We start from the raw sequence: 15,000 nt of genomic DNA on the forward strand, positions 1-15,000 counted from the left end.
CCGGCAGCAGCAGCAGCAGCAGCAGCAGCAACGCAAACAAACATCCTCCACACCATCCATCCACCCGGAAGAGACGAAACGGGCGTGGGGAGTGGGGAGTAGTGGGTGCGTATCCGTAGTGTGTCACACCAAAGCGGGACCAACATGGAGGACGGCGCTAACACGATTGCAAACAGCAACGGCAATGAAAAATAACAAAGCTGTGCCATATTTTAGCCACCACCGCCACGGTCACGGTGGCCACGGCGGTGGCCTGCTTTCTATCTGACAGCTAATAGAAACGCCATTTTGATAGGCGCTCCACCACTTCAAGCCGCAAGTCATGGCTTGCTGATGTTGCTGTGGCTGATGTTGCTGTTGCTGCTGCTTCGCGCGTGGAATAGCAAACGTCTAAAGAAGGGAGAAGAGTTTTGGGGCAAGTCAATAAGCACGTGGGATGGCGTACGTGAACGCGAAGTCGCGCGACTTCGTCCTTCCAGCACGAAGGCGTCACGATGACGGCCGTGTAGCCGTGTTGGCTACAAATTTAGGGTCCCCCTCCTCGCTCCTCCCGACCCTTGGTAACAGAATCAGAAAGGAAGTCTCCCGGTTGGCTATAATTTCCGTCACATCGCCGTCAAGGAACCGGAATGAGGGGCTCTACTCGACGCCCAGAACCCAACCCACCAACGCACAACGACGACGACGACCGGCAAGACGATGATGGAGGCGGGTGCTCATAAGCTTTATGCTTTGTTGGACTCGTTTGCCCACCCATCGCGCTCCAATCTATATTTATATTCGAGGGGGAAATCTTTCCGATTTCTTTCGATTGCTCGCTGGGTGCCAGTACTAAGCAGGCTTCCTGCCGCCCTCCATCTCTACCTACCCTCACCGCAACCCACCCACAGTCGGCCGATGACCGTTGAATATACATAGTTCCTCGAATAAAGGTGCTCCGTTTTTTTATGATCCGATCAGTTCGGTTGTTGGTTGTCGGATTTGGACCTCGCATGTCGCGTTATCATGTGGTAGCCAAGCGTGTCTGTGTGCGTGTGTGTGTGTGTGGATGTAAGAGTGGGTTGTTTGGCTCCTCTTTTACTTAACTTTACTGCACGTTCATTCGCTGGACGTAACGACACAACTCATCGATTTGTGATTCCTTGGTCTCTCCGGCCCTCGAGGGGGTTGCTCTTCCTCTTCGTCTTCCGCTTATCATTATCGACTTGAATAGAAGCAAGGGTGGAGGGAGGGGGATCGAGAGGAAGCCCAGTGTTATTTTTATCCCGGCGACTGGCGCCGGTACTAACGGCGGCTCACCGATTGCGCCATAAAACGCACGTTCATTCGTCCGTTCGTCTTAGCCCTTAGCGTCTCCGTTTCATCGTATTGCCCTCCCATAATATCCTTCATGATTCCGCCGTCGCCATTGCCGCCACCATCGTTTTGCAACGTTCATGGCAGCACCAGCACCAGCAGCAGCAGCAGCATAAATTATGGACAAAAGTGAAGCGGCTTCGATTCGGACAAGGAGCCCGGCCATGAGCGAGTGGATGGCAATTTCATTCAAAATGCATGGCCAGTTGGTTCGGACCATACCATCGACGCATGTACACACTATACTATACTCACACATAGACACACCGGAGGGGCTCAATCAATCATTACCATGAATCGAATCGCTTAATAATTCAGTCTCACCTTGCCTTGATAATGCCGGCGGCAGGTTTGGCTTCTGCAGCGCACACAACCGCAACGTGGCTCTTCGCGGGCATCTCGGGGTTTGCCAAAAAACACGCCATTCAAAGTATCCTTTCTCTGTCTCTGTCTGCCTGGAAGCCTCGGCTTTGGCGCATAATATTTCATTATCTTTTACTAACTTACAGATGAGCGAGCGAATATTATCACATCATCGAAACACCGTTACTGCGGTTAATATTCCATTAAAATAATGACCCGCAAAAGTAATGCCAGATAGCCCGGGTCAAACAGGCCGTTGGTTGGCTGTAGCGATCATACCATAAAGCATAAGGATGACCAATGACCCAATGGAGCGCAAGAGAGAGCGAAAGAGCGAGGGCGTGCGCGCGTGCGAGCAAGCGTGATAATCGAAAAGGATTATCCAAACATTGAAAATAATTAACCCAACTGACCGCACGCGGCAAACGGGGGCGCCAGCAGCGCGGTTCAGCTCTCCGATGATTCGGATCGGAGCAATTAGGACGCATCCGGGTACCGCTATTCGCTACCAGCTGGTCCGCCATTCGGGTGCGCTGTTATTTGATGAGTTTTATGTTGCTTTGCCTGTGTTGGATGGTTTTGCGATCTGCGGTGCTTCGATTCGCTGTTTCCATTCGAACAGGTTCCGCTTTCCGGCGACGGTGCTGCCGGCGTGTTGCTGATTTACAATTCCACTGGGCCAGCGCCGCTGATTTGCGGTGAATCCGAGCTTAGGTAGGATGATTGAAATATGATGGTGGAACGGCGAGAGAGAGAGAGAGAGAGAGAGAGAAAGAGAGCGAGCGAGCGAGCGAGAAGGAGAGTTAAACACATCATCAGCAGCGCGTTCGCTGGGGACAAAAAAAGGTTTTCCTCTGGTTTTCCTTTCCCTACTTCCTGTGCGATCCATTTGTGATTCTCGGCTTCGTCTTTGCTAGTTTGTTGAAGCAGAAAAGCTTGAGTTACTTCGACTTTTCCAGATCAGTTGTTGCACTTCGCGGATTTCGGTATTAAATTAGATGTTTTAATTTTTTCATTGAAAGTTGCACAAACTAAAATTTGGATTTGGATTGTTTCATGTCCACTGAAGTTGCTGTTCCGTTTCGGGAGGTTTTGGTTTTTCTGAAAAAGCAAACTTCTGCTTCAAATCGTCCTCCTCCCCCGGGGTCATGTGCAGCGCGCGTAAATGAAATTATCACATTATCCTTCCATCCCGGTTGTGCCTACCGATTGAAATAAATGTGTCAACATCACATTCCGTAATTGCTTTCCAGCGAACCGGCGAAACAATCGACAGAAACAAACGAAACACAATCGGAAAAATGAATTCCAAAACTGTCACCACGCTTATGCTGGCGAAGTGGCAAAGGAAGAAGAACAGGCCACCAAACGGGCCGAAACACCCGGGTAGAAAACATAAAATCCAGACAATTGCTCCTGCTGCTGCTGCTGCTGCTGCTACTAGTATTGGTGCTTCTACTGGTGGCGTTGTCGCTGTTCGAATGAGATGCAAATTAAAAATCAATGCAAACCCCCGCGTCCACCGTTGGGCTCCGGTTTGTATCTGGTTGAGGCCCTCATGCTGAGTGTGCCGAGTCTACGCCGAGTGCCGATTGTGTTTGCCTTCGTTGGTGCACTTTCCTAGATTCTCTTATATTCTCTAGCCCTGCTAGTGATGATCGAGAGCAATCGCGAGACGCTTATGAACTTGCTTCGATCTCGCTGCTCCTCTTGCTGCTTGAATTCATAAACCATGGACGGTGACATTCGAAGCGGATGTGTCAAACACACGGCTCGGGTTGTATTAGTAGTGTGGCAGCAGTGCAGGCGGTGGTTTTTCGCAAGGCAAAGCGCCACAACGGCTGAAAACGCAAGTGACATTTAATTTCTAATTCAATACGGCATCGTGCCAAAACGGCGCAATGGCCGCGGCAGGTTTGTGCGAATCAGGGCGCAGCAACGGCCGTTTCACAACTCGTTGGTGTGGAAATGGCATGGAAATGGTTTGGAATAAAATTAATTTCCCGCCACCCGGCCAGCACCGGCAGCCACGTCCATTCCTACCAGCTTCGGTTCGGGCCCGAGGTTCATGCGCGAGCGAAGGAAATCCCGTAGCTGCTGACGGATTGCAACAACGGGCGCATATAAAGTTTCATTTCAACCTCACTCATCGTCGGGGAGCCACATGGAAACATTTGCACGATTTGGGTCCGTCTGTTGAGCGTGTAATCGCGCGGAAGGGATAAGCTATTCTCTTCCCCCGTGACGTAAGGCGGTTGGCGATGCGAGAATGATCTCTGGATCTCTGGAATCGCAACCGTCGGAGGGCGTGCTGTTGCACGCTGGTGTACCACTGGCTGCCTCTCCCTACCACGGTTTGCGGTTGCTAAGGACGAGAAGCCTGGTGGCGGATTATTGTTTTCGAGCCCGTTTTCCATTCGGTTGACTTTGAAAAGGGGTCTGTGGAATGGCGCAATCTTCGGTCGCCGGTACTGGGTGTGGCCAAATGTACAGCGTGGGAACGGTTTTGTGTCTTGGAGATGGAAGTTTTCAAGGAACTTCACTTGGGTTGGGGCTCGTACTCGTTCGCTTGTTTGTTTTCTCTTTGTTACGCCATTTTTTCCCCGTTGGCCAGCAGCAATTGTTTCACGCAAAAGGTTCGCGATCGACAGTGGCGCGAGCGCGTGCACGGATGCGGATATTTAATTGTGATGGCCACCATTTTGTCCCAAGAGAGTAGGAGAGAGAGAGAAAGAGAGAAAGGGAGAAAGAGTGTGTGGTGGTTGCGTGACTTCGATTAGCCGGACGGAAGTTTGTGAGCGTGATAAATGAGGCACCCACACGGGATGAGGGTTGCGTAAGACAGTAGATTGGCAATGGACTAGTGAGCAGCGGGGAGGGCACGGCTGAAGTTAGAGGAAGTGGAGAGTAATGCTGAGGAACTTCTAGAAGTTATGGGCTGAACGTTTGTGAAGTTATGTGAAAACAGAAGCTTCCTAGGAAAGCATCAATAAATAAGCAGTATCATCGTAGCAAGCGAGTCATTTGATAGTTCTGGGAGTAATCGAGTAGGCTAGAACCATTTGACGGCATTTCCTGAGGAATGGAATGTCAACTTTTCGATAGCCAAACCATGTTTGCGGAATCAAACTCACACACTGGTTGATTCTCGATCCAATGTCCTTTGTACTGAGAAGTGCAAGAAGAGAAGTAGAATTGAAATATATCGTCTATCTAATGGCCCCAGGATGTGCCCGAACCACAACTACCACCTACCACCTCAACGACCTGTAACACGTCCCGTCCAATATTAGGACAGCTACAGCAACAGTTTTCCCCTGTTCGAAGATGCCATTTAAGATGTAAATACGTGCGCGTAGCTTGCGTACTCTCGCGTGCCATCAAGATTAGTAGCTGGAAGGCCTGTACCTTCCAGAAACGTGCCAACGAGCAGCTGCCTGTCCGCTACGCAACTGCTTCTCGTACACACGCACACAAAAGGATCCATTTGTCCCCACAATCCATGTGGCCCACGCAACCATTCTAGCCCCCCCCCCTTTTGCCCCCTCATAAAACCCCGTAACTTGTAGCGTAATGAAGAGATGGCCCATACGCAACCCCGGAGGGGGGGTTAATGGAAAGGGGGATGTGGGAGGGTAATTTTCCATTTTTGCAACAGCAACCGGTGCCGCAGTCACATCCCGGAAGGTAGTAAAGAGATAATGGCCACCGATATGATGTGCGTGAGAGTGGAAAAACTGGAGAAGAGAGCCGAGATGTTGCGATAGACAGAGAAAGATCGAGAAAGAGAAAGAGAGAGAGAGAAAGGTACTGTACGGTATTCTTTACAAAACGATAACGTCAGCCTGTGTGTCACTAAACGCTGGGTCGAGGCTGGGCGAGGGAAAGAAAATTCAATTGCTTAGGAGGAGTTTTCCAATTTTACCTTGGCATCATTTTCTCCCGTTTTGCACGATTAAGCCTCCTCCTGTCTCCTTCCTCTTGGGGCTCCTTCTTTGGCTGCTCCTGCCGATGGTTGTTGTTGTCGTGGTCGTCGTCGTTTAGCTTGCGCTCGGTTTAAACGAACCGTATTCCTCCTTTGTTGTGCTCCTTGAAGCGCACTCGTACGCACTGCACACGCACACAGCTGCGTATACGATTCTCGTAGCGAATAGCGAAAGTAGTGACGTAGTAGCCGGGGAGCCCGAAACCGCACGAAACAATCCCCCGAGAAAGAACGATGACGTGAATGACCACCACCGCACGAGTATCACCGTGGCGTCACGAGCATCAAGGAAAAACAGCAGCGGCAGCCGCCCAGCACCGATTGCGAAAGAAAACAATGCACACACACACACCCACACCCACACGCTGCTCGCTCGGGCAGGAGCACGTACACGCACAAGCACACTTACACCTACACTAGTGTCGCAGGCGTAGCAGCTGCCAAGTGAAGTGAAAACCCACGCGCTACTGGGTACTTCGCCTCTTGGCTACTTAAAGGCAGTGTTCCTGCTCTTTCGCTCACCGTTCTCGCTCGCTCACTCCCAGGGAAGTCGCCTGCTGGGAGTAGTACTTGATGACGTTGCTGCTGGAAATGCTGACTCGGTCGCCCGGAGATGCTGTTGCTGGACTAGCTGACGTGCGTTCAGCGGTTACTTTGTTAAGTATACGTTTTGTGGATATTTACGAACGAATCCAATCGCATTCGTCACCGGAACCCTTTATGCTGTGCAATCTGCAGGGACGAAATGGACTCTGAACATGGATTTGAATTCTCCTTTTTTGTGTGTGCAACAATATCCGGCTCAATTAGTCAAAACGAACACACAGGCTCACACAGACACACACGGTCTTTCGCTGCTTCGCACTCTCTCACACACTCTGGCGCACTGTGGTTCTATCCGTCTCTTCTATACACATGCGAACGTGCGGCCATGCCGCGTGTCGAGTCGGTTCGCTCGGGTTCGTGGCCTGGTTTGCCCTAGTTTCCGTCCGCTGCTGGAGCTTCCTTCAACATAAAAAGGTCTAGTTGTTGTTGTTGTTGCTGCTGGTGCTGAGTGTGTGGTGCGTAGCAGCAAACTCCACACGTTCGCCTAGATGTCTACCTCCCCAGGGGATGGTTTCGTTGAATCAAACCAGAACTGTATCTAGCTTGATGGTTCGGTTGAGCAGCTGCAGCACGATGATGCACGCACGCACGCACGGGGGCAATAGGCAAAGCAAAAGCGGGCTTCGGGGCACACTCTCACTCACTTCCGCGTGACTCACCAAAAACGACGCACGTGCACTCCGAAATAGATGTTCCGTTCGACTGCGAAAATTGGATGGAAAATCCGATTTTCCTGGCGCACACACACCGAACGACCGATACAAGAGAGAGAGGAAGAGAGCACGAGAGCACGAGAGCACGCTATGCTCGGGAGAGCATGATTGGGTCCATCGCACGACGACGCATTAATGATGTGTACCGCTCGCTAAGCCGATCCTGAACATGTACTTCCATCCAGCAGACGCAGAGGGGAACGGCTGGCGGGTATCACCATCTCGTGCCACGTTCTCTTGCACTTCGTCCTCCGAGAGAGCCAATTCCGACGCGGCGAGAATGAACATCATCGTTTTCATCTCTTGCCCGAGGTTGCCCGTGGTTTAGAATTCGGGTCGGGCATTTTCCGAATTTCCCCGTTTCTGCTTGTGCGCCCGCTTGATGAACTCGACTCGTACAGGAGTTCATCTGTGGTAATTCACACATCTTTAGGGTACAGCTGGCGTAGCCAGCCACTGTTCCATTCTTATCAATAACATAAAGGAAAAACCTTCCCGGATCGGCTTGCTAGGAAGAAGGAGCTTAGAATCTTCTTATTGCTTCTTTTCGGTACCGAGGTACCCCTAGCTTAGCATACGATGAGCACACCAATCATCACGCCAACCCGATGATGAGGAAACTTTTCCCGTTTTTCTCCGATCGCAATGTCACAAAAAAGTCCACATAAAGAAGAACCAGTTCCAAGGAGGCAGGCAACAATGAGCATGATAATTGAATGAAAATAGAATTAATCTCATTCGAAGCAGTTGGAGAGAACGTGAACAAGGCACCAAGGTATGCGGGAGAGCCGGATGGTGGATGAATCGGTGTCGCCAGGGAAAAATGAAGGAACCAAGAAGAGCTTGTGCAGACGCTCGGTGGCTAACACTTCTGGCGAAAGCGTTTCTCTAATGGCTGGAAAATGGTTGGCTGGATTAGGAAGTAGCGACAAAAGGCGGAACCAAGTTATGAATGAACGAGTTTTCGCGCCTCGCGTCTGCCGCACGCGCGCACACCCGGTTGTGTCTTCTACTCCCTCTTTTGATAGAGCTGCTGCAGCAGTGTAACGGGCTGGTAGGTCATGCACGGTAACACGTGCACATGTTGTAGCCGCCAGTCGCTGCCGGTGCTGCTACTGGATATGAAGTATGCTTTCGTGACATGCTTCGTTAATTACATTTGCTTTTGAAACTCGTGCTGCTGCTGCTGCTGGTGGGTGGTGTTGCTGATTTGCAACACTTCATTCGCTGAATCTAGGTAATTGCTAATTGGATTGTTTGATGATGCCAACTTGTTCGCAAACCAGCTCCGTGCGTGGAGTTTTTGTGTCTTTTGAGAGTATGTTTGCCTTGTAATTGTTGCTGCTATACCCTATCTTTGATGACTAAGCGAAGTCAGCACGAAGTCCCGCTGGTCCAGCCTGATCGATCGATTCCACGTTCCGAGAAAGCTTGCTTTGATCGCTTCATAGTTCACCGACCCCCGTTGGTTGGGGCCGCAGACAACCAGCGGCGCAACAGGGAAAGCCAGTGGAGGGCCAGCGACTCTCGACACAAGTGGCGGTACACAACTGTGGCCGGGCGCCCTTAGACACTTGCTGACGTAAGCAGCAACGATCGTCTTGTAGCTTGTGGTGAAGCTTTTTTCTTTTCTTACCACAGCAAGGAAGGCGCCTCTTCCAGCCGCCCCATTTTGGTTCTTGTCTTGCATAATCAAGCACCAGGCGGTACCGTTTGGTGTGCGTCTTGCACTGCCTTACATAATGTGAGCGCATGTTGCTTCCCATGCTCTGGTGTTTTTTTATATGCCACGATGTAACGATACTTCACGCCACACACACACAAACTCGTCCAGTCGTGGTGCGTTCAATTGAGTATAATAATTCCAGAACCGGGCTATATCGTCACTCCTGTGTCGACTTCTCCTCCTCCTCTGTGTGTGCTTCTTGTCCACCTGTTTGGCACTTTATTGTTACCGCGTTACCGAATTTCTTTCCCTGTTCCGACATAGTCATCAACGTGGTCGTCATCGCTGGCAGAGTGCTGAGTGCACGTGGTACGGACCCCGGACCTCCAAACTTTGTTAGTGAACTGTGCGGCGCGAACTTTACTTTCACGATTTCAGACTAGGCGGTGCGACCAACGACGCTCGAAAAAGGGAAAGAAATCCGCCTGAGGCCGGCCCGGTGTGTGGAAATCGGTAAACGAAGCACATGCGAGCCCTGAAGGAACTTTAAATTGCTTTCTTTATACCACGCGACCATGGCCACGGGCTTCGTCCTTTTTGTGTCTCGATAAAAGGAAAGTATTCTCGAATGTGAAAGTGCGTCAGTAAAATTCTCCTAATGTACGCCGTGGAGTCGATGGAAAAAGCTCGAAAGGTAGAGCGAAAGAGAGAGAGCTCGTAATTCGTTTTCATTCATTCCGGGCAGATTTTTCCACGCATTTTTTCTTACTGTTTTCGGCAGCAACTCTGCCGAATGTGGAATAAATGGTATTCTCATTGATCTCGTCCCCATAAAAAGGATGGTGGTTAGAGGCGGAGGTGGTGGGATAGGTATTTGTTTTTCTAATCACTCGACCACCACGACTCGATGACGCCATGACATGTTTTGCACATGTTCTCTCTCACAGCAGGGCACACAAACACGCGGCGATGTTGTTTTTCGGCGTGCGTTAGAAATCACTGGCTAAGCTCTTCCCAAGGCGCTCCATCGTTGGCGTCGACGTCTGCAGCCTGATTGTGCCCGGGAGCTACTTATTCCGGCGGTTTTTTGGCAAGCAAAATCCCACACCCTGGTTCGACCTCGACCTAGTCGACATCGTTTTGCCGCAGGCTTTTCACCTTTTGCGCACATCGAACGCAGTGCTGCAGTGCTTTCACCCTCTCCCCGCACGGCAACACCGCCAGCACCTTAACATTCTTAAGGGATTAAAGGGACATGGCGGTGTGCCACCATGCCAGCCACCCTGTCCCTGGGTCACCTGAGCCTTGGTGCGAGTTTACGAGCTTTAAGATAAACACCGGCACAACGCCGGGGGTGCTTCTCTCTCTTTCTCTCTCTCTCTTTCTGAACTTTTGGGGGCGTAAAAAACGAGCTTATGTTTATCTCGCGCGGATGCATCCATCCAGCTCCCATCCAGTGGAGGGATAGAGGCCTTAATGTGGTCCTCAGGCGCACCGTTCTCCCTTCCGCTTAAACCTTACCTTCGCTTTCGATTTTATGACTCTGGCTGTTAAACGGAGCACGCAGCCAGATGGTCATAGTTTTCGAGGGGACTCGGGTGGGGAAGGGGCCGGAGTGAGCCACCTGGCATGCTGGCCGCTGGTATTAAGACGGTGCCTGCGTTCACGGTGAATAATACTCACTCGGCCAAAGCCAAGAAGCGACCCCGGCATTCGGCCTAACGTTGAATAATGGAAAGTTTGGGTACGGGGCGGGGTGGAGTAACCTCACGCGTTGGTTGGACTTCGTTGGACGGTGGTCCGAGATGGACCCAGCATCCCACCAGGCCCGTGGGCATCACGTATTCTTGTCTTGCGACACCGTACCGAAGGCGTGCTTTGCCGGTGATGCCGCTGCTGGGTAGGGAAATTGATTTTTTGGGTCGGTACCGGTCCCTTCTCTCACTCCGGTTCACCACCCATCGGGATCCCCGGGGGTCCAAACGTGAGCTAGATGATGTCGTTTGTTGTGAGAGAAAGAGAAAGAGCGGATAAGTATGATTAATTGGTGGTTTATAAATTATTAATTAAACTGATGCTTTGTTATACGGCGGGCGGCAAATATGTTTCGCGTAACGCCGCCGTCGCCATCCGTCGGAAATGGTCCAAGGAAGGGGAGGGAGGGGGGGGGTTGAATTATGGATGAGTGTGTCATTTTTCACGACCAAATTAAACAATCCGTGGCTTTTTATGTCGAGGATGCCGTTGGTATGACAATGGATTTACTGTCGCCATGGCCGTTGCTGCTGCTGCTGCTGCTGAGTTTTATTGTCCGGAAGATGGTTGCTGGTGCTGCATACTTTCAGGCGCCTAGTTGCTGCTAAAGTTTGTTGGATTCTTTTTATGTTTGTGCAGTTTTTTTTGCTGTTCTTGCTTTCTTTCTGTTTTGTGTACTAAACGTGCTTGCTCACATGTTATTGATTTTCTTCAAGCTCGAGCTTCACGGCTAAATGAGCTCTCAGTTTAAAATAATTATCCATTCTAGGCGCGCCGTTATCGTTTGTCGAGTTAATTGCCCCTTCGCTTCACCAAGCGCTCCCAGGGGGCGGAGGTGTATGGGGTGGCAATAACTATCTTTTATGAGTTTGTGTTTTTCATTTCATTTCATCCACGCTGTCCCGTTGTTCCGTATATCCGCTCTCCGTATTAGCGTTCCAACACCCACGGGCATCTCGTTGGTGTCGGCATCGTCGTCGTCGTCGTCGTTCAGGACGAAGCAAAATGTACTTGCGAAATTGATTTTGCCGCCATTAATTCTCATCAGTAATGGTGCTAGTGCTCGCACAAAAAGGAATGGCCGTTAAGAAATCGTTAACATTACGCGAGTTACCGGAGGCTGCTAAATCGTCGCAAATAAGGAACAGTAAAGGTGGAGAAAGAGAGGGGATAAGGATTGGCAGATTGGCGACGAGAAGTGTTTGTTTTGTTAGCATTAAAATTAAACGTTGTAAATCTCACAAGCCCACGGAACCTACCTCCATTGGTTGAATGGTCAAATTTTTCTTTTGTTGGAACAAAAGGTGTATAACCAGAACTGAACAATAAAAACCAGTAAATCCATTTACGTGCCCGAAGAGCACGTTGCGTTGCGTCTTCATCCCTCTCCACTTTCCCACTGTCACCGACGATGCAACGATGAGGCGATAATGCATTCAAATGAAATTCAAATTGCAATTCTCATCCCCAGAGATTCGCGACCGCCGATGGCCCAATAAAACGGTGAAAAGGGTTTCCTCCCCACCGGTGTACGGTGGGAAAAAAACAAAAGAAAAATTCCCAATAAATTGAAACGTTAATATAAATATTCACGAATACTCCACTATCTCGAGCGAGGGAGGAAAACCACGACCCGGAACGTTATGTAACCTCCGCTGCTTACGGATGCTGCTTGTTATGTTGTTCACTTTGGCGAATGTTTTTTGATTGGCCCGGGTGCTGCTAGCTTTCGGCTACCGCCTGATACCGATCTTTGACTCCTCACCAATCATGTCACCCAAAGAAACAACCGAGATCCCATCTCGCGCTCGCGCGCCTGTGTGTATGTGTCTGTGCTAGACTATGAAAACAATTGGTTTTTGGTTTTATTGGCGTGTTTGGCTTGTTACGGAAATGGGGACATATCGTAAATGGGCGGAGGGGACGCACAACGCAGGGACAAACATACATATTCGCGGGGACACACACATACACTGACACATCACACACATGTGATTAACGATGACGACGACGATGATGATGAGGAGGAGGATGGTGATGACGCAACGCTGTAAGCATGTCGAACACGTGGCAGCATTTCCTGGAAGGTGATGGATGAGAAGGAAGACACGGAAGACCACGATCCTTCTCCTTGGCTACCACTGACCCCGTCGCTATATGTGTGTGTGAGTGTGAGGCCGTCCGAGAGCGTTGTGGATACTCGAGTGGAACTCGATCGGGATCTTTAGAGGGAGTATACGGAGGTACGGAGGAGGTGCAACGTCCGTCTATTCGCCCGTCATCATCTCCATGAACTCTGTGGTGGTGGTGGATGACAAAAAAAGATAGGAAGGAACGTGATTAGTTAATGGCCGCTTGCCTTAGTGGCGGGGCTAACTACCGAGCTTACCGTCAAAGTCCACGGTACCGGAACCATCGGTATCGATTTCTGTAATGATACCGTCCAGATCCTCGTTGGATAGTTTGTCATCAAGGGCGGCCAGGATTTCCTTCAGCGTGCTGTTGAGACAGAAAGCGAGAAAGAAAGACGAGAGGTCGAGAATGTTAGCGCATTGGGCAGCGAGGAGGAGAAGGAGGAAGATCTGTTCGTGTTTTGTGCGAGGACGTCGACGACGACGACGACAGACAGACAGCTACTCGTGCAAGGTTGTTTCCGAGCCCGGAGTGATGAAGGACACAGGTCGCACGTGCCTCGAAGCCATCTTCAAGGCGGCTTTTCGTAAGGTGCAATCCCCGTTCACCTCGTTTGGAACGTGTAGATTCATCTTCTTTCAGCAGAGGGTGGTGTGTGTGTGTGTGCGTTCGTGTGGCGGTAACAGCACATAAATTTCAAAGCAGCCAAGGCAGGGCATTTATAATTTAGCACCAACGTTGCTGGCACCGCCGAGCGCCATCACTGTCCGAGCCGGAGTCGAAGTGGCACGGAAATCAAGAACCATCGTCGAGGTCTGTGCGTTGCGGTGCGCGGTACGAGGTCGGGAGCACGACCACGGCCGCGACCGGTAACGGATCGCTGGTCCGTGAGTCCGATGTTGCGCATCACCGACGGTGATCATATTTATGCCAACCTTGACGTCCGCTTCGTCCAGCAAGCCGTAACGGGGACAAGGAACGGGCGTAAGAGGTAAAGGGAGGGAGGGTTAGGGGACTGCCACTTCAGAAATCATCCCCCTCCTCGCTCTTGCTTCACTTCTTTCTTCCTCTTTCTATTGAGATTTGCAACATAAAAAATACAATAATAAAATCCCCCGCACACCAGCAACATTCTCAAGGCAGAAGGCCGTGAAGCACTCTCCACCCAGGAATGGAGACGCCTGGTACTCGGTAAAAAAAAAAACCCACACACACACACACGTGTCTGGGGGTCGCAATGTTTTGGTGTCTTAAGTCATTCCCTCTCGACGTCAGATCTCGGTCTAGTAGTCGTTTGTTTATGCGACCAGCACTAGCTGGCAGCGACGTAGGCCAAGCTCATTCCAGGTGACGCTTGGATTAAGTGGATTTCCGTTGATGAAAAGCAGGAAAATGCGCTCGAGCTTCCCACTCGAACAGCCCCCCCCCCCCCCCTCGGGTTCGTTCGTTTGAGTTGTGTTCGGTGTTTTCGCGTAGGTCTCTTCAGACGAAGCCACGGCCACGGCCCGGTATACTACTGCCAGTGTTGGTCGCCCGTGTCAATTCGTCGTCGTCGTCGTCGTTGCTCTCTACCGGTCGGTTTCGGCTACCATCATGCACCATCATCTCATGCCATGCCGCTGGTTCTGTTCGCGTTTTTTTTGTGTGTGTGTAATATTGTGTCAGCGGCGCAAAATTAACTTCCCGCCTATAATTGGCTCCAGCCTGGTGTGTGGTGTGTGGTGGCGCGGAGCGTGTTTATTTATTATGTTTTGACTTTTTTAGTTCCCAGCTCCGGCTCCGGCTCCGGCTCCGGGTCATAACTCGTGCGTGTGTGTGTGTGTGTGTGTGTGTGTGTGTGTGTGTGTGTGTGTGTATGTCTAGTTCGGAGGTGGATGAAGCTTATGGAAGCAGCTCGCATTGCATTCGCGACACATTTCCGGTTGACTATGGCACATGGCGTAGCATAGAGTACGATGCTCTGACACACACAGATGGTGATCATAAATCTTGGGCCAAACCACAATGGGGACGCGGGTACGCTCGGGTACACGCAACGGATGTCGCGCGCTACGATACTATTGACAGCGAGTGCCACAACAGCTCGTTCGCGGTTCAAAATATGGGACGAGCTGCCGGAGTAGCAGTGTTGTTTTTGCTGTTGTAATTCAAGTTGTTGTTGTTGTGTTAATTTCCTCGTTATGGTTGCAACGGCGCAACAGGTTTTCATGTTTGCATGTTTTCTGGCTGGACAGCGGTTGATTGTTTGCAATGTTTTGCGCACCTAACTTCATTTATCATCTTGTAGTTTTGTGCCAGAGCTTAACAGTGACTTTTTAATGGAAAGAATCTGCCACAATACAGTCTAGTAAGTAGTGGCTTGAAATGTATTGTAACGTTTTAGAATTGATTAGTAGTAAAACATCTTAATTTAGAACAGCTAA

At 50.5% G+C, this 15,000-nt stretch overlaps 3 protein-coding genes across 4 annotated transcripts in view; 1 reads left to right on the top strand and 2 right to left on the bottom strand.

The window, feature by feature from the left end:
- The window catches only part of LOC125951333 (uncharacterized), a 36,567-nt gene extending 29,570 nt beyond the window's left edge, over nucleotides 1-6,997 (bottom strand). The window contains exon 1 of the mRNA XM_049680099.1: nucleotides 5,645-6,997. The gene's annotated coding sequence lies outside the window, so the exon portion shown is untranslated. The remainder of the gene's footprint in view (nucleotides 1-5,644) is intronic.
- Nucleotides 1-15,000, top strand: part of LOC125951368 (V-type proton ATPase 21 kDa proteolipid subunit c'') — a 99,118-nt gene that overhangs the window by 48,349 nt on the left and 35,769 nt on the right. The gene's annotated exons all lie outside the window — the stretch shown is intronic.
- LOC125951370 (troponin C) overlaps nucleotides 12,268-15,000 on the bottom strand; it is a 9,923-nt gene continuing 7,190 nt past the window's right edge. For both annotated transcript variants that reach the window (XM_049680174.1, XM_049680173.1), the window contains exons 3-4: nucleotides 12,834-12,943; nucleotides 12,268-12,740 (exon numbers count right to left, since the gene is read on the bottom strand). In XM_049680174.1, the coding sequence (XP_049536131.1) occupies nucleotides 12,712-12,740; nucleotides 12,834-12,943 (139 nt within the window). In that variant the 3' untranslated portion in view covers nucleotides 12,268-12,711. The remainder of the gene's footprint in view (nucleotides 12,741-12,833; nucleotides 12,944-15,000) is intronic.

The sequence above is a fragment of the Anopheles darlingi genome, chromosome 2 (assembly GCF_943734745.1).
Source record: "Anopheles darlingi chromosome 2, idAnoDarlMG_H_01, whole genome shotgun sequence".
In the NCBI taxonomy this organism is placed as follows: domain Eukaryota; kingdom Metazoa; phylum Arthropoda; class Insecta; order Diptera; family Culicidae; genus Anopheles; species Anopheles darlingi.